The 18,588-nt window shown below is 44.0% G+C and overlaps 1 protein-coding gene across 1 annotated transcript in view; it reads left to right on the forward strand.

Moving 5' to 3' along the window:
• Nucleotides 1-18,588, forward strand: part of TTC7A (tetratricopeptide repeat domain 7A) — a 515,691-nt gene that overhangs the window by 412,963 nt on the left and 84,140 nt on the right. Inside the window, exons 18-19 of the mRNA XM_075339201.1 lie at nucleotides 3,715-3,849; nucleotides 16,171-16,373. Coding sequence (XP_075195316.1) covers nucleotides 3,715-3,849; nucleotides 16,171-16,373 — 338 coding nt within the window. The remainder of the gene's footprint in view (nucleotides 1-3,714; nucleotides 3,850-16,170; nucleotides 16,374-18,588) is intronic.

The raw sequence follows: 18,588 nt of genomic DNA on the forward strand, positions 1-18,588 counted from the left end.
TATTATTATTATTATTATTTGCTTCCCTTTAAGCAAACTTCAGCATAACGTATGTATGCAAAGGTCAGGCATTTGCCATGAATTAAATGGTATCAGTGTTTATCAGATTAACATCTGCTAACCCAGCTGTTCACTAATATCCTGGCTCGGTAGGTAGGTTAAAGCATTGGCTTCCAGACCTCTCCACATGTTTTGTGATGAGCATCTCTCAGCAGAGTGTTCAATCTTATTATAGGACGAGAAAACGTAAAACAGCTACTAATAATGTATGGATAAATAACATCGAACAATAGCATGTGTCCGCACCTTACCGGAAAACACCACCAGGATCACAACGACAGTATCTGCATCAAAATGAGCTGACCGTGGCGAAGCCACAGGAGCATGATCCTCAGCACCATTATGGGAATTATAGGCTGGAGATCATTCTTACATTCAGGCAACCATATGTTATGTGCTACAGACTCAGGGGTAGAGAAAAAGATAGCGGCCAAGCTGAAGGCTGAAATAGGCATAGCAAACTAAGAAAATTGAGAAAAAGCCAGCAACAGCTCGTCTGTTCGGTGCACGGCTGCGATCCTCTTACCAAAGGGGCAATCCAGACAAAAGCCGACTCTGTTCCTCTATAAAAACTTTGTTTATCAAAATGGTTTGGATTGCCAAACTGACAATCTAATATATAAAGCTGAGTGTATGTATGTATGTATGTATGTATGTATGTGTGTGTGTGTGTGTGTGTGTGTGTGTGTGTGTGTATGTATGTGTGTGTGTGTGTGTGTGTCTGATAAAAGAATCCACACCGTCGCATTTACAATCACGAAATTTTGCACAAACGCCTCATTTGACTCAGGGAACGTCATAGACTATGTTTTGAGGGGAAAATGTAACCCCGCACTTTACAGTTACTCGCCAAAGAACCTGCTTACATTAAAGTTAATGGAGATGGGAGCTACAGGTCAGCTATAGGCAATAAAGGACATTGTTAGTATAAGACGCTTATGTGTCAGGTAATATGATTTCGGTGGAGAAAGAGGAGAGACAGAGACACACACACACACACACACAGAGACTGATACAGAGACACACAGAGATTGATACAGAAACAGTGAAACACACACACACACAGAGACTCACAGAGACAGATACACAAAGAGACTGATACAGAGACACACAGAGACAGAGACACACAGAGACAGAGACACATAGTAACAGACACACAGAGACAGACAAAGAGACAGAGAGAGAGGTAGACAGACAGAGAGGGAGATAGACAGACAGACAGAGATGAAGAGTGAAAGAGGGAAAGTGGAAGAGAGACACTTAGTTACTATCTCGGGCAATGCCGGATGCTACAGCTAGTATTGTATATAAATGTAAAAAAACAACATCTCCGAACCATCCAGGAGCAATTTGGAGATGAACGAAGCTTTTTCTTTCTTGATGGAGACCATGTCACAAGGCAAAAGGATAAGTAAGTGCCTCATTGCAGTGTAAGGTCCATGGCCAAGAAACTCCCCAAATCTCAATCCCATTGAGAACATGTGGTCAGTTCTCAAAACTGGGTGGACAAAAAAAAGCCATAGAATTTGTGATAGATTCCAAGCACTGACTAGACAAGAATGGGTCATCAGTCAGGATCTGGCCCAGAAGCTGATATCCAGCTGTCGTTGCGAAGGGCAGAAGTCTTAGGAAAAAAAATAAGGGGTCAACAGTATAAATATTAAGTCTTTACATAAACTTGAACTATTTGTTCATAAAAGTTATGAAATGCTGATAATTGTTCTTCAATAACCATTGAAACATCTGAGTAAAAGATCTAAAAACACCAAAGCAACAAACTTTGTGAAAACCAAACTTTGTGTCAGACTCAAAACATTTGGCCATAACCATATGAAGCAAATGTGATATATTGTCTCAATGACTTTCTGTTCTGCCTTATAAAGTAGGGTCCTAAGTGAAGGACCTGCCTGCGTGACCTCCATGTAGGCGGGATTGTCCTATTGGGACCACCCATAGCATCTACTCCATTTCTCATCCAATTAAAGGGAACCTGACAGGTCCCCCGTGCCCCCAGAACCACCAGCAGTTGTGTCTATCTATCTACACTCCCTTCCTAACAGTCCCTTTATTATGATGGACACATAAACAGATCTTTAGAAAAAGTATTTCTAAGGTGCAAATGAATCCTTTGATTATTTGATGGGGCGTTAATTTCGCCAGACTAAGAAAAAGACTGATGGCACTTCCTAACTTTCTAATGTGAACAGGTGCAGACTAAGCATGAAACGTAGTAACAAAAAGGAGACAGTTGCACTCTGCAGTGCTAAGATATGTGTAATATTCAATATTGGAATGTAGACATGCATCACTGCTATGGAAAACATGTAAAAAGGGAGATATTTAGCAGACAAAAATGGCCAGTTTTATTTGAGCCCAACAGCCAACACCAAGGTGACCTCTTATTGTATAGTTTCCCTAGACTAGTCAGCCCACCCAACATGTTTTCTTTCTCCCTGTGGGTGTGATAACATGACTTACAAGAGCTAGTGTTATACAAAGCTTGCACATGCTTGTGGCATTGTTCCCTTACATTATTGAGCCTCTGAACCCAGGTGTAGGCGTGCCGGCTTCAGAGAGCTGCACTGCGCATGATCGGAAATGCAGAAGACCGCTCATGTACACAGAAGAGCCAAAGAACATCCATCTTCTATACTTCCGGCCATGTGCAGTGTGCCTCTCTGATGCGGGGTCGTGCACACCCGGCTTCAGAAGCTCACTAATGTGAGTGAACAAAGCCAGGTGCATGTGATGACGTCGACTCTTGTAAATCATGTTATCACGCCGACCTCGGAATGATAACATTCTAACTGGGCCGACTAGTCTGGGCAAACTAACGCCCCATTGACTAGTCAAAGGTTTAATTTCCATAAACGGGTTTTAGAAAAACATTTTCTAAAGATCTGTTTGTGTGCAGTGTAATAAAGGAACTGTTAGGAAGGGAATTTAGAGAGGGAGACGCAGCTGCTGGTGGTTCGGAGGCACAGGGAGCCTGTCCCTTTAGGCTCCTTCACACGTCTATGAATCCGGTACGTATGACGTCCGTGTTTATATGTACCAGAATCACGGACATATGCAGACCCATTAAAATCAGAGGATCTGCACACACATCAGTGATTTCTCACTGACTGTGTGTCCGTGTGACACACATGCGTGTCCTTGTGTTCCACACGGAGACATGTCCGTTTTTTTCAGCAGCACTGATGTCACACAGACCACACAGTGATGTGATCTGTGTGACACGTAATGGAGAAAACACGTGTTTTGAAATAAAATGATTTTATATACTCACCTGTCTCCAGTGCTGCTGTCACTTGCTTCAGGGCCCGTTCATTATGCCCATTGCATATTCACTGCACTGCAGACCTGGAAGCAAGTGTGACCGCAGCACCGGAGACAGCAGCATTGGTTACAGCAGCGTCGGGGGCAGGTGAGTAAAAAGTTCTTGATGTCCGTGTGCTATCACGGATAGCACACGGAGAAGACACGTGTGCCAAAATCACGGCATACCGAGGGCCATACGCACCTTCAACATGGCAGTGCAAAACGTGTGTGTTTTCCACTGACATGTGAAAGAGGCCTTACATGCAGAAATTATCAGAAGTGTACGAGTTATTGGTACCCAGTAATTATATCTGTTTTCTTGTCCTCACATAGGATCCCAGCGTGCATCTTCCATCGCTGCATCTCGCATGGAGCAAGCCATGTCGGAAATAAGCATGCACAGCAGCACCCAGAAGCAGGGACCCATGCAGCAGTGGGTCACCCTAGAGCAGATATGGCTGCAGGCAGGTAAGGAATCTAAGATCCCACATCTAGGAATTGATATCATCTGTACTTCTCTACTCCTCTCTCATCTCCTCTTCCCACCATCGCATCCAAGATTTCTCCCGTGCCTCCCCCATACTCTGGAATGCTCTGCCACAACACATCAGACTCTCCCCTACCTTGACAAGCTTCAAAAGGAACCTGAAGACCCACCTCTTCCAACAAGCCTACAACCTGCCGTAACCCTCAGTCCAGTAGACCACTGCGCAACCATCTCTACCCTCACCTTTTGTACCATCACCCATTCCCTGTAGACTGTGAGCCCTCGTGGGCAGGGTCCTCTCCTCCTGTGCCTTGTATTGTTTATGATTATTGTACTTGTCCCTATTATGTATACCCCTTTCACATGTAAAGCGCCATGGAATTGATGGCGCTATAATAATTAATAATAATAATAATTCGAATTTTCTGCAGTGATTTATAAAAATGTCATTTTTTTTTTTGATGTTTAACCACTAGGCATAAATGTTATCATCCACCAAACTACAAAGCACCAGAGCTCTCCTAATGGCCAGGAGCGGCCGTGAATTATTCATCTCACTCACATGACGGAAACAAAAGAAAGCGCATTTATAATTCATTAATTGTGTATACAGTTTACCGCGGCCCCTGCCAAAAACACTACTACTTCATACTACGCCTAATTCAGACACAAGTCAACTGGATGTTTCCTTTTTCTTTTCTGTCCTATTATATTTGTTTTTGTAGATTTCTTGATGTATGAAGGTTTGTGTGTAGGTGTCAGCTGCATCTAGCACCGGCCGTTCTCTTTATCTGCGGATGCTCCTTTATAGGGTTTTACAAAGGGTTTCCCATTAAGCCCAGAGGCACCTTCTGCGATATCGCATGTCTGCAGCACTTGAAGAGCTCCTATTGTTCTTGTTATCGTTTCTTTATATGTGACACTAACCCAAGCCATGTGCACTATCTCCCCCAAGTTGTAATATATTTTACATTGGTCAATCCTCATACAGGACTGTCACGCTATGTACGGGGAAGGGAAAACCTCTGTCTAGGAAAAGGGGAAGTTGGTGACCCCTGACCAAACCTACAGCTGGTCCCTAGTGTCCCTCACCACCGTAGATTGGTTCTGCACCTGTGCGCTGAGCAGGATATCTGACCCTAGGTATCCTTAGCGCTGGACTCTAAATAGGGAACGAGTGGGATGAGATCTTCGTCAACCCCACTAAATAAAATAGATGACACAAGGAGGACACACAGGGAAAAGTGGATGAACTACTTATCCACAGATGACGTTTTCAGCACTGATACCACAGATGAGTACAAGCCACCTGCTTGCAACCAAGGCTTTAATGAACTGAAAATATCACCAGCACCAGTCCAAGGAAGGAAGGGGTATTTAAGCACCAAGATAATGTTGATGATCAGCAGCTGGGTGGAAGGCGAGCTCCTGCTGAATCCAAAAGGGGGAGAGATGAGTCAAGTCCAGTCATTCAAGCCTTGGTTGCAAGCAGGTGGCTTGTACTCCTCTGTGGTATCGTTGCTGAATACTTTGCTGAATTTCTACCTGTGTCATCTGTAGATAGGTAGTTCATGCTTTTCCTCCTTTGTGTTACCCTTGTGTCTTCTATAGTTGTTTAGTGGGGTTAACAAAGAGCTTATCCCACCCATTCCCTATTTAGTGCCCAGCACCAGGGATACCAAGGGTCAGGTGTCCAGCTGGACGCATAGGTGCAGAACCTATCTAGGGTGGTGAGGGACCCCAGGGACCATTAGTAGGTTTGGTCAGGGGGCACCATATTCTCTTTTCCTAGACACAGAGTTTCCCTTCCCTTTCCCCATTCGCTTGGAACTTCCCCGTACCTAGCGTGACACGCTGAGACTTTTGCAACCATGTTTTCGGTATCAGTCACCTCCCGTGTATTTAGTGGGACGACTACTTTTATATTACTCTTCATTTGGAAAAAGGGTCTGAAAAGTGGAAAAAACAGCCACAGATCCTTATCCTTTCTCCACCAAATTTTACAATAGGCGCAACGCATCCCGGTAGGTATCAACCTCCAAACCCGGATTCCGCCTTCAGTCTTTCACCATGGATTGCCATACTCCAGTATGGAACCTTATTGATCTCAGGCCTGTAGTAATTCTGCTTTGCAATCTTTGCGGGAGTTACACTAGTGTGTGGCGTTCGTGGCACGGGGTCGTTGCCATTTTCCTTTGCTGCCAGTAGCATGATTATTGTGTTGCATTTACAGAAAATTCTCTCCGTTTATCCGCTCTACAGACTGGGATTTTAAAATGCACATTTTTTATCAAGCAATATGGTCTGTCAGAGGCGGCCTCTCCGATGAATTCACAATACCTGCATTAGCGGTGCCTGCAGCATCGTTTCACATGCTGACAGAATGTTGATTTCGATCCTGTCCTAGTTAAGCTCCAGTCTCATATTATGCAGCACAGTAAATGACAACTTCTGTGAAAATAAAGATTTTTGCCGTGACATCTATAATTGTTGCACATAAATGAGATTAACATCATTTGCCGCCGCGATAGAGAGCGCTGACACCCAGTAACATGCGACTATCATTAGCGACGTATAAATACTGTAAAGAGGGCACAAAGCAGCACAATTACCGCTCCTGTATGTCATTTTCATGATTTTTATACTAAATTTATTGTTTTTGATGTTTAACCTTGGGGAATCCAATTAAAAGTTTCTGCCATATATAAAGTTACAGTGAAACGCCACCCTTGGAACCACTCGAAAAGGTTTTCTGCGCTGCACGATTCCTTTTCTGAAAAGCGCCCCCATAAAGGGAAGCAATCATCAGAAAATTAGCTATTGTTTAAAGCATATCACAATCTGCATTAACAATAAAAATAGAAATTTTCTCATTTTCACACTGGCCAAGTTTGACTTTTTTTAGATTAATTCTTGTAGTTGTTTTAGGAAACAATATATGTACAGTCTTGGCCAAAAGAGTTGGCACCCTTGAAATTGTTCCAGAAAAATGATGTATTTCTCTCAGAAAATTATAGCAATTACACATGATTTGTTAACAACACAAAAAAAAGAAAAAGGCAAATTGGACATAATTTCACACACAACCCCAAAAATTGGCTGAACAAAATTGGCAACTTTACAAAATTCTCGGTAAACAACTGTGTTTCAAGCATGTGATGCTTGTTCAAACTCACCTGTTGCAAGTAACAGATGTGGGCAATATGAAAATCACACCCGAAACCAGATAAAAGGGGGAGAAGTTGACTCACTTTTTGCATTTAATGTTTGTGTGCCACACCAAGCGTGGAGAACAGAAAGAGGAGAAGAGAACTGTTTGAGAACCAATATTGCTGAAAAATATCAACAATCTCTAGGTTACAAGTCTATCTTCAGAGATCTTGATGTTCCTATGTCCACAGTGCTCAACATAATCAAGAAGTTTACAACACATGGCACTGTAGGTAATCTCCCTGGAGGTGCACAGCAGAGAAAAGGTGAATAAATGTTGCAATGCAGGATAGATCGGATGGTGGATAAGCAGCCCCAATCAAGCAACAAAGAAATTCAAGCTGTCCTGCAGGCTCAGAGTGCATCAATATAAATGCAAACTAACATCAAAATTTGAATGAAATGCTATGGCAGGAGACCGAGGAAGACAGTACTGCTGAAACAGAGACGTAAAAAAATAATCTGGAGTTTGCCAAAAAGTATGTGAACCAACATCCTTTGGAAAAGCGTCTTGTGGACAAATGAGAACAATATAGAGCTTTTTGGTAAAACATATCATTCTGCTCTTTACTGAAAACGGAACAAGGTTTACAAAGAAAAGAACACACAGTCCCTACAGTCAAACATAGTGGAGGTTCAAAGATGTTTTGGGGCTGTTTTGCAGTCTCTAGCACTGGATGCCTTGACTGTGTGCAACGCATCATGACATCTGAAGATTACCAAAGGATTTTGGGTCACAATGTAGTACCCTGTGTCAGAAAGCTAGGTTTGCATCCTAGGTCATGGGTCTTAAAGAAGGACAGAGACCCCAAACATACTTCAAGAAGCCCCAGAAACGAATGGAAACATTTGTCCTTTGTCCCATCATCGATAAACATTAGGGATCCAGTGCCACTGGCAGCCATGCATGCCCGGCCATCACACTGCCTCCGCCATGTTTTACAGATGATGTGCTGTGCTTTGGATCATGAGCTGTACCATGCTTTCACCATACTTTATTCTTTCCATCATTCTAATAGATAGAGGTTGATCTTGGTTTCATCTCTTCAAGGAATGTTCTTCCAGAACTGTGCTCTTTTTTTTTTTTTTTAGCAAAGTCCAATCTAGCCTTCTTATTCTTGAGGCTGATGAGTGGTTTGAACCGTGCATTGAACCCTTGCCTTCTCTTTCATGCAGTCTTCTCTTTATGGTAGATATAGATATTGATACACCTACATCCTGGAGAGTTTTTATCACCTCGGTGGATGTTGTGAAGGGGTTTCTCTTCATCATGGTAATTATTCTGCGATCATCCACCACTGTTGTCTTCAGTGGGCGTCCAGGTATTTTTGCATTGTTGAGGTCACAAATGCTTTCTTTCTTTCTTGAGATGTACCAAACTGTAGATTTAGCCACTCCTAATATTGTAGCAATTTCTCTGATGTTTTTTTTTTTGTTGTTGGGGGGACTTAGGCAATTGCCCAGGGCCCCCCGTCTCTTAGGGGCCCCATAGTTTCTATCCTGAGGATAAAAATGCTTAAGGAAGTTTGGTGACAACACTGTCATGTCGCTATGATGTCACCAAAGGTCCTTTAACTGCATAAGTCTAGAGGAACTGAAGAGGAGACAGGCCGGTGTTCAGGGTCAGCATTATAATAAGGGGGTTCGGGCAATTCCTCAGGCCCCAAAGCTTAGGCTGCTTTCACACACTGCATTGTGACCTCAATTCAGTAGTCTTGTTAGGGCTTCCGTCCGAACCCCCCCACAAAACAGGCTTTGGACGCATGCGCCGATGGTGCATATACTCTTTTTACAGGCGGACACCCAGACGTAGTAGACTGCGTCTGGGTGTCCATCTACAAAAAGTGTATACGCCCAAAAGTGGTGCAAGACAGAGCACACAGTGACTCCATCTGCACCGTTATAGCCCATGGCACATTCGACACATATATCCGAAACCCGTTTTGTGAGGGGTTTTGCACGGAAGTCATGACAGCACCACTGAACGGAGGTCACAACGCAGTGTAAAAGCGGCCTTAGGCCCTGTGCGCACTTGCCGTTTTTTGCCGCGGATTTCCTGTGGTTTTGCTGCATGTTTCGCTGCATGTTATGTTCATATCATCTCTGCAGTGATTCACCAGCAAAACCTATGGGGAAAAAAATGCTGTGCGCACTATGCGGATTTTGATAGCTGCATGTTTTGCTGCGGAATTCCCACAGCAAAAACAATTGCATGTCACTTATATTCCCGCACGCCGCTAAGGGATATCGATCCATTGACTGCCATGTAATCGTGAAATTCCGCAGGGAATAACGCAGGCAGCAAATTCTGTGCGGTTCATTGCGTTTTCCTGCATTATTCCCTCCGGTATTTCACGGTTTACCTGCGGTAATGTTCATCGCTGCCCTGCGGTTTGCAGCGAAGTGATGTGATTATGACAGGAAGAGGAAGCGGAGCTGAGAATAAACACACACACATCACAGACACACACATCTCAGACAGACATAGAATAATACACACATCGCACTCACACACAGACATATAGAATGCACATAGAAAGCAAACGGACATATAGAAAAAAAAACACGTGGGCTCCGCTGTATTTTTACCATCCAGCCGAGGTAAGCACACAGCGGCGGCCCGGTATTCTCAGGCTGGGGAGGGCGAGGGCCAGGGTTAATGCCCCCCCCTCCCGCAGCCGAGAATACCAGCCCGCAGCTGCCCCGGGACTGTCGCATCCATTATGCGTCAGTCCCGGAGTGTCCCCGGCTCTTCCTGTTGCCGTGATGCGGTGGCAGTCAGGGTAATAAGGAGTTAATGGCGGTGGATCGCCACCACTAAGTCCAGGCTTGATCATGGCAGCGTCTAGGAGACAGCTGACATGATCAATCCGTAAGTAAAGTGAATAAGCACACACCGAAAAATCCTTTATTTTAAATAAAACACCAAAAAATCCTTTATTTTAAATAAAACACAAAAAGCCTCCTCTTTCACCCCTTTATTAACCCCTCCCAAAACAAAGCTCCGACGTAATCCACGTCCTGCGATGCTTGCATCCAGCCGCGACTGACACACAGCGCTGAATGCAGCCTCGCAACGAGCCTGCAGAGGTAACCACAGGGCATTTCCCACGGCCGGTAATGTGAACTCACTACCGCTCGGGAGAAATGCAGTGTGTGCTCACAGGGACTCTATCTACGGTATCTAACCCTCTATCTATTCTTCTATCTATTCTTCTATCTGTCTATCTATCTATCTCAGAAGGAAATTACTTTTTTTTCTTTTTTTCTTTTTTTCTTCTTCAATGTGCTTTATTGCATTGAATGCATTAAAACACATGTAGCAACCCGCACGCGGCAATACCACGAACAATACCGCGGCAAACCGCATGCGGTTTTCGGGTGCGTTTTGCCACGTTTTTTTTACTGTGGGTGCGGTAATTTTTCAGACCCTGTAGAATTTTCTTAAGAAAATTCAGTTTTCCAGTGCGCACAGGGCCTTAGGCTCCCTCTGCGTTTCTGTTCCAAGGTTAAGACTACTTAAAGATCCTTGGTGACATCACTGTCACTTGACCATGATGAACGCACAGATCCTTTAACTGAGGGAGTCTAGAGAAATTTACAGCATGCTGCAAGGGTTAAAACATAGAATTCAGGGATGTCTTTCTTGTCAAGGTCCGATCTGTTGTTCGATTGTCTAAGCAGCAGGTCTTATCATTGCTCGGACTACAATGTCACACACATGGCAGCCCGCCACTCCCCCTCCTCTGATTGACACCTCATTGTCAATGTACAATCTCTATAGAGAGCCTGATGTGGGCGGGGACAGCTCTCTCAGCTCTGCTACATGGCTAATCTAAAACCTGATTGTGTCAGAACAGCTGCACCCAGTCATCTAAGTGATACATTGTTGGATTCAGGCTCTCTTTGCCTACATCATGCTGCTCTCAGATGAGGTAGCCAGATTATAATAATAATTTTATTCATTTATATAGCGCTATTAATTCCACAGCGCTTTACATACATTGGCAACACTGTCCCCATTGGGGCTCACAATCTAGAGTCCCTATCTGTCGGAGAACCCGGAGGAAACCCACGCAAACACGGGGAGAACATACAAACTCCTTGCAGATAGTGTCCTTGGTGGGATTTGAACCCAGGACCCCAGCGCTGCAAGACTGTAGTGCTAACCACTGAGCCACCGTGCCGCCCAGATTGATAGATTCCCTTTAATATGTCTATCCATCATGTGATCTCCATAATTCCACAACTTTTCTTTTGTTTGTTTTGCAATTTCTATGTTAAAAGTGCACTATAGGCCAATTTTTTATTTCACAGTTTAAACTTCATTTTTTCTCACACTCACCTGTCATGACCATGCATGAGTTCCGTTATCTCTCCGAGGATCAGAGGGCGCCATTCACTGTGCATACTAAAAAAGAAGTCCATTGTAGATAATTCTGCTTTCAAGGACTCTTTATGTGAAGGATTTCATAAATGAGATGCATTATATCATCTCTGCTTTTATTCAGATTGGCAGTATAATTGGTATGCATTGACCACTGTGAGATATTCTTCCTCGGTGAACTTACAGTATCGTCATGTGCGATGCGAGGCATCCAGAAGTGCAGAACCCAGTGGGTTAACCTTCTGTTCTGTACATCATCCCTGTTCTCTGTTGTGGGTCTTGTCATGTGCTGAAATCTTTTGATACTGTTGCATTTTGATCCATGTTGTGTACTGCTTGACTGAAACCCCACAATTGAATTCTGCAGCTCCGCTGACAGTCGCCCAGCAGCGCCATGCCAATTATTTTCCTTCCCGTATACTGGAAAATAATGGGCTACAGCAGGGGTAAAGGTATGGATAAAATACAGTACAGCGGTAGTTTTCTCTATCCTCATCGTGTATACCAGCGTAGTTACATACTCCTCGTATATAATGAATAATTTGGATCATGTCCTTCCACATCGACTTTTGAAAGGAATCCATTAGCTTGTTTTTACCTATAGAAGTAGTGATTCGGCTGTATAAGCACTACTTCTCCCTAGAATAAAAGTTGTCATGTCTAGGGATGAGCGAACCTGAGGTTTGGTTTTCGAACTGAACACCAAATTTTAAAATCATGGTTTAGGGTCGGGGATCGGATGCTTTACGTGCAAACAAAAGCCGTGCAAGCAATGCTCTGCAGTAGGTATGCTCGGTGCTCAGCCCAGTGCGTGCCACTTGCAGTGTTTGAACGGCTCGCACTGGGGGTAGCAACAGTGTGATCAGATATAGTGTGCACCAAAAAAAACACAAAACTTTGAAAAAGTCTGCCCACCCTCCCCCGGAAACATTCTGTTTATGGCTGGCTGTATGTGGGCGGAGACTCAAACTGCCAATCAATGACTTGATCCAGGGTTTGGGTTAAGCTCGCGTCTCTGGAGCTAGGCTCGTTTGCTGCTGGCGAACCAAGCCTTGACGGAACTGCACATCTCTAGTCACGTCTCCACTAGAGTCTGCAGCTGTGACTTCTGCTCCGGCCAGCAGGCGCCGCTGCATTCCCGCGGTGGGCGGTGGCAGTGAGACAGTGATAGAGGCAGAGTCAGTACTAGTACCTCTTGTGAGCGCAGTCTCTGCCTATCCACCAAGCTTGGTAGGCCTGGGACTTGCAGCTGACTGTGGTGGTATGTGCTTTCCAGCCTACGGGAAGGCACCACACCCTTCTTATACCTTCAGGGGTCTGCTGCTCCCTGCCAGATATAGTCTAGTTATTACTGCTTGTTTCTGGTTCACACCCTGCTTTGTATTTTGATCCCTGTGTTTTGACCTCTGCCCGCTCTCTGACGACACTCCTGTCTGCCATTTTTGTACTTCGCTGCCATCTCCGGTTTGACCTTAGCCTGATTTCCTGACTACGCTATTGCCTGACGATTTTGTCTCTTTTTGTACCTCTTGGTTTGACCATGCATGATGAGTACTCTTCTCGGGATTGCAGCCTTGCATAGGCAGCGATCTCCTGAACCTTGTAGTAATTCCAAATCCCTACATGGAGGTTAAAGGGTTTCGGGGTTCTCGGGATCTTGCTGAGTGGGCGGCTAGCCTCTAGTTTGTCTGTGACAGCCATCCTGAGACTGTGGTCCCGGGCAAACGTTACACTTAGGCTATGTGTCCACGCTGCGGATTTTGCGCGGATTTTGCCGCGGATTTGCCGCGGATTTACCGCGGATTTTCCGAAAATCTGCAGCAGCGGCACTTCCAAGCCATTTCAATGGCATTTTGGAAATGCTGTGTCCATGCTGCGGATTTTTCCGCGGCGGATTTGCCGCGGATTTTGATCCGGAAAAATCTGCAGCATGTCAATTATTGTTGCGGATTTTGGTGCGGATTTTGGGTATAGAATGGGGAAAAAAAAAAAATCCGCATCAAAATCCGCGGCAAATTCGTGGTAATCCGCGGCAAATCCGCGGCAAAAATAAGGTGCGGATTTGCCGCGAAAGTCGAGTATTTTCATGCAGAAAAATCCGCAGGTACATTCTAGCGTGGACACATAGCCTTATACTTTTTTTTTTGTAGAGCTCCGATGTGCCAGTCTGAGAAATCTAGTATTGGAAGTTATATGCAAATCAGGCTAGAGGTGCACTGGGGGTGTGTTAGTGTTCGTCTAAGGAAACTGACACACCCCCAGTGCACTTCTAGCCTGATTTGCATATGTATTCTACTCTCATGATACTCATATCGGATCTCTATAAAAAAGTACTGTTTTTATTGGGGGACAAGCGCATACAAGCTGACGTAGAGAAAATTAAGGTAAATGAGTTCTCTAGAAGATTAGTGGTTAGCACCTTGGTGCAAAATGTGCACCTGAGGTTAAAGTATAAGCTGTGTATGAATGATAAACTTGTACTATCTGATATCAGAGGAACTACAGAGGAGAAGTTGCACTTTGGATGAGGAAGTTCAATAACCACAGCATTACAGGAGTTTTCCAGGAATTTAAATCATTTGCATAATATTAGGCATGATACAATAAGGATACATCACTTTTCAAATACTCCTGCATCCAATCACTGTCCCTAGCAGTGACATGTCGTATATGCCGGCATCCTTACAGAGGCCAGTCGGTGGTGTGCAGTTAATTTTTATGTGGCCCGTGGAAGTCGTTTGTGAATTACAAGCTGACCTGGAAGCCCGAAGCGTTGGGACATCTACTTAGCAAATGAAATCCACTGCGGATAAACCAAATAGTTACTTATAATTTCTATTTTTCTATAAGGAGAGTCACTTATACAGAAGGACTGGGATGCACTACTACATCATAGACTAAATAGCAGTGTGTCAATCAGCTGCACCTAAAGCCAGCAGAATATTGTTGTGGACTCACGGGACATTAAAGGGGATAGCTACTACTTTGACAAGCCCTACTTATTATACTTGTTAGCCCCCGTAAAAATATATAACTTTTCTTTACTGACCAATGAAACATTTTATTTCAACACTGTCAATTAGCACCTGCTTTTTTGCAGTATTGAAAAATGCCAAAAATTATATAATTTTTTCACTTTCAGACTATTTTTTAAAATATTTATTTTCAATATATATATATATATATATATATATATATATATATATATATATATATATATAATATTATTATTATTCATATTTATTTATTTTTAATTTTTTAAATATTTTATTTTTTTTTACCTGCACATCATTTTTTTCTGTATCTCCCAAAGGATCACAAAATTATTTTTTAATTTTTTTTTTTTGCCTTTCACTTATTTTCCTTAGCAGCCCCAGTTACCAGTTTAAACCTCACTGACCAGTGACACCAGGCGGCTGTGCTGGGTCTGGATAGATGCGATGCAGCTGTGACCTGAAATACCTGATTGCTGGCGCCAATGATAGTAACGCAATGTGTAGAGTGATCGGAGTGGCAGCAATGGTAAAATACCGTTTCTGCCTTCCCATGTGGGCGTTTCGTTGTTTCTTTTCCATCTGACCCATGAGGGCATAAATTCCAATGAAGCCATTATTTTAAAGCAGAACAGACAGTAACAGCTGCCATACAAAGTCATATATGGGTCCTAATCACTGAGAAAAATGATAGCAGCACTATGTGTAGAGCGATCGGGGTGGCAGAAATAGTAAAATACTGTATCTGCCTTACTTTGTGGGCGCCTTACTGTTTCTTTTCCACCTCACCCATGGGTGCATGAATTCCAATGAAGCCGTTATTCTAAAGCATAACATGCAGTAACAGCTGCCATACAAAGTCGTATATGGGTCCTGATCTTTAGCTTAGCACTGTGTGTAGAGTGACCAGAGTGGCAGAAATGGTAAAATACCGTTTCTGCCTTTCCTTGTGGGTATTTGTTGCTTTTCCATCTCACTCATGGGGGCATGAATTCCAATGAAGCCCATTATTCTAAAGCATAGCATGCAGTAACAACTGCTATTCAAAGTCATATATATGGGTCCTGATTGCAGAGACCAATGATAGCAGAGTTGTGTGTAGAGTGAATGGTAGTGCAAAGTGATCGGAATGGCAGACATTGTAAAATAGCGTTCCTGCCTTCCCTTGTAGGCGTCTAGTTATTTCTTTTACACCTGGCCCATGGGGTCATGAATTCCGGTGAATCCATTATTCTAAAGCATAACATCCAGTAACAGCTGCCATACAAAGTCATATATGTGTCCTGATCACTGAGACCTACGATAACAGCACTGCGTGTAGAATGATCGAAGTGGCAGAAATGGTAAATTACTGTTCCTGCCTTCCCTTCTGGTTATACGGTCGTCCACTTGCTTTATTCCACTTTGGATATTACCTGTACCAATCTGTCTCTTGTAGATTTTCCCTAAATATGGAAGATGGTGTCATTACTCTATAAATTGGCCTGAATTATCTATATTAATATGTCACTTTCTAATCCGGGGAATCCTGGGACGTTTACAGGCAGCGACGTTTTATTATTATTATGCTTGTTTGTATTCTTGCAGAGCGTACAGATGTTGTATGACAGCCTGTCACTCAGTCCCCTACACGTTTATAGAACAGGAAAAATTGGTCAAAATTAGAAATAATGAGTTATTTATTGTACTGTTTTTTTTTCTTTATTGTGTAGCTGAACTCTTTATGGAACAACAGCATATGAAAGAAGCAGGCTTTTGTATCCAGGAGGCAGCCAGCCTTTTCCCCACATCACACACTGTGCTGTACATGCGTGGGAAGCTCGCGGAGATGAAAGGCTGTTTGGAGGAGGCAAAGCAGATATACAATGAAGCACTAACAGTCAATCCAGATGGAGTGAAAATTATGCACAGCCTGGTAAGTTTGTGGGTTCTTAGCTCCACTCATTGTGTAAGTGTTTTCAGACTGCAGCTGTGGGCACCATTGTTGCATTGATTGTGCGGTAATATTAAGTCATTATTTTTAGAAGCAGCGTTCTCTGTTTGTATTTTTTTTTTCTTATAAATTGTTTTAGATTTTGTAGAAGTACAGTACTTTGGGAAAAAAAATGGCTAATCCCTTTTTGGAAAAAAAAGTCAGGAATCACATATATATTTCTACTTGGACAATAGCCTAAAATGGCGGCCATTATGCAGTGTGAGACAAATTTGTAGAGGATTTATCCATTAGTGGTGCCGTCTTCTTCATTGATTGGCTAGGAATATAAGTATATGATAAACCGTATTTTTCGGATTATAAAACGCACTTTTACTCCCAAAAATTTGAGAGGAAAATGAGGGGTGCGTCTTAAAATCCAAATGTAGCTTATAGGGGGGTGATTGAGAGGGGTCACAGGAAGCAGGGGTTCTGTACGGCAGCTGGTGGCTTCTCTGTGCGGTGGCCGGTGGAGATGCTGTGTGCTGCGGCCGGTGGAGCTGCTGTGTGCTGCGGCCGGTGGAGCTGCTGTGTGCTGCGGCCGGAGGAGCTGCTGTGTGCTGCGGCCGGTGCGAAGGAAGAAGGAAGGAAGCTGTGTGCGGCGGCCTGCAAGGTACAAGCCATTCTGACAATGTCGGTGGTGAGGACTTCAAATAATGGCGCCCAGAGTCCGCGCGTGCGCAGATGGAGCTCTCATCTCAAGAACTCCATCTGCGCACGCGCTGCATCTGGGCGCCATTTCTTTGAATCCCTCACCGCCCGCATTATGGAGCAGAGCCAGGACAGAGCAGAGCCCGCACCGAGCAGAGCCCGCACAGAGCAGAGCCAGGACAGAGCAGAGCCAGGACAGAGCAGAGGCTGCAGACCCAGTACAGCGGTAAGACACCACCAGATTATAAAACGGACCCCATATATTTTTTTTTTTACCTTTTTTTTCCCTCTAAATTTGGGGTGCATCTTATATTCCGGTGCGTCTTATAAAATGAAAAATACGGTAATTTCAATAAATTAATGCCTTAATGTGGCCTGTTCTCAAGTATTAATATGCTGAGTCATATGGGACCAATGAGTCCAAGAAATAAAAAAGAAAAAACTCACCAAGATGTTCATGTTGCCGATACTGCATATATGAACCACCTGAAAGATTGTCGGTCACAAGCGGACAAGCACGTTGATAAAGGAAATATTTTTCAGTGGTTTCATGGAATAAAAATATCCTTTTATTGAATATCAATCCATAAAATAAACCATCAGTATGGAGACAAACTATGTTGACCAGTTTTGACCATGAGGTTTTATTCGTACCAAGTTACGACTAAAGCGGGCTTTACACGCTGCGATATCGGTACCGATATCGCTAGCGTGCGTACCCGCCCCCATCTGTTGTTTGACACGGGCAAATCGCTGCCCGTGCCGCACAACATCGCCCAGACCCGTCACACGTACTTACCTGCCCGGCGACGTCGCTGTGACCGGCGAACCGCCTCCTTTCTAAGGGGGTGGTTCGTTCAGCGTCACAGCAACGTCACAGCTGCGTCACTTAACCGCCGGCCAATAGGGGCGGAGATGAGCGGGACGTAACATCCCGCCCACCCCCTTCCTTCCGCATTGTGGCCGGGAGGCAGGTAAGGAGAGCTTCCTCGCTCCTGCGGTGTCACACGGAGCGATGTGTGCTGCCGCAGGAACGAGGAACAACTTCGTTACTGCTGCAGTAACGATATTTAAGAATGGACCCCCATGTCACCGATGAGCTATTTTGCACGTTTTTGCGATGATGCAAAATCGCTCATAGGTGTCACACGCAACGGCATCGCTAATGCGGCGGGATGTGCGTCACCCATTCCGTGACCCCAACGACATCGCATTAGCGATGTCGTAGCGTGTAAAGCCCACTTTAGACCTCACGCTCAAAATCGGTCAACAGAGTTTGTCCCCATACTGACGGTTTATTTTATGCATTGATATTCAATAAAAGGAATTATTTTACCATTGAAAAATATTTCCTTTTTCATATGGGACCAATACCGACCATTGCAGTCATACAGTCAAGTGGCGTTTGAATGGACCAGTATTGAATATTTTCCCAATATTGTAAGGGATAACTGAATGATCTGTAGGAGTCAGACCTCTGGGAGCTGCAGTGATCCCAACAACAGGT

This window comes from Anomaloglossus baeobatrachus, chromosome 3 (genome assembly GCF_048569485.1).
Source record: "Anomaloglossus baeobatrachus isolate aAnoBae1 chromosome 3, aAnoBae1.hap1, whole genome shotgun sequence".
NCBI classification, from domain to species: Eukaryota; Metazoa; Chordata; class Amphibia; order Anura; family Aromobatidae; genus Anomaloglossus; species Anomaloglossus baeobatrachus.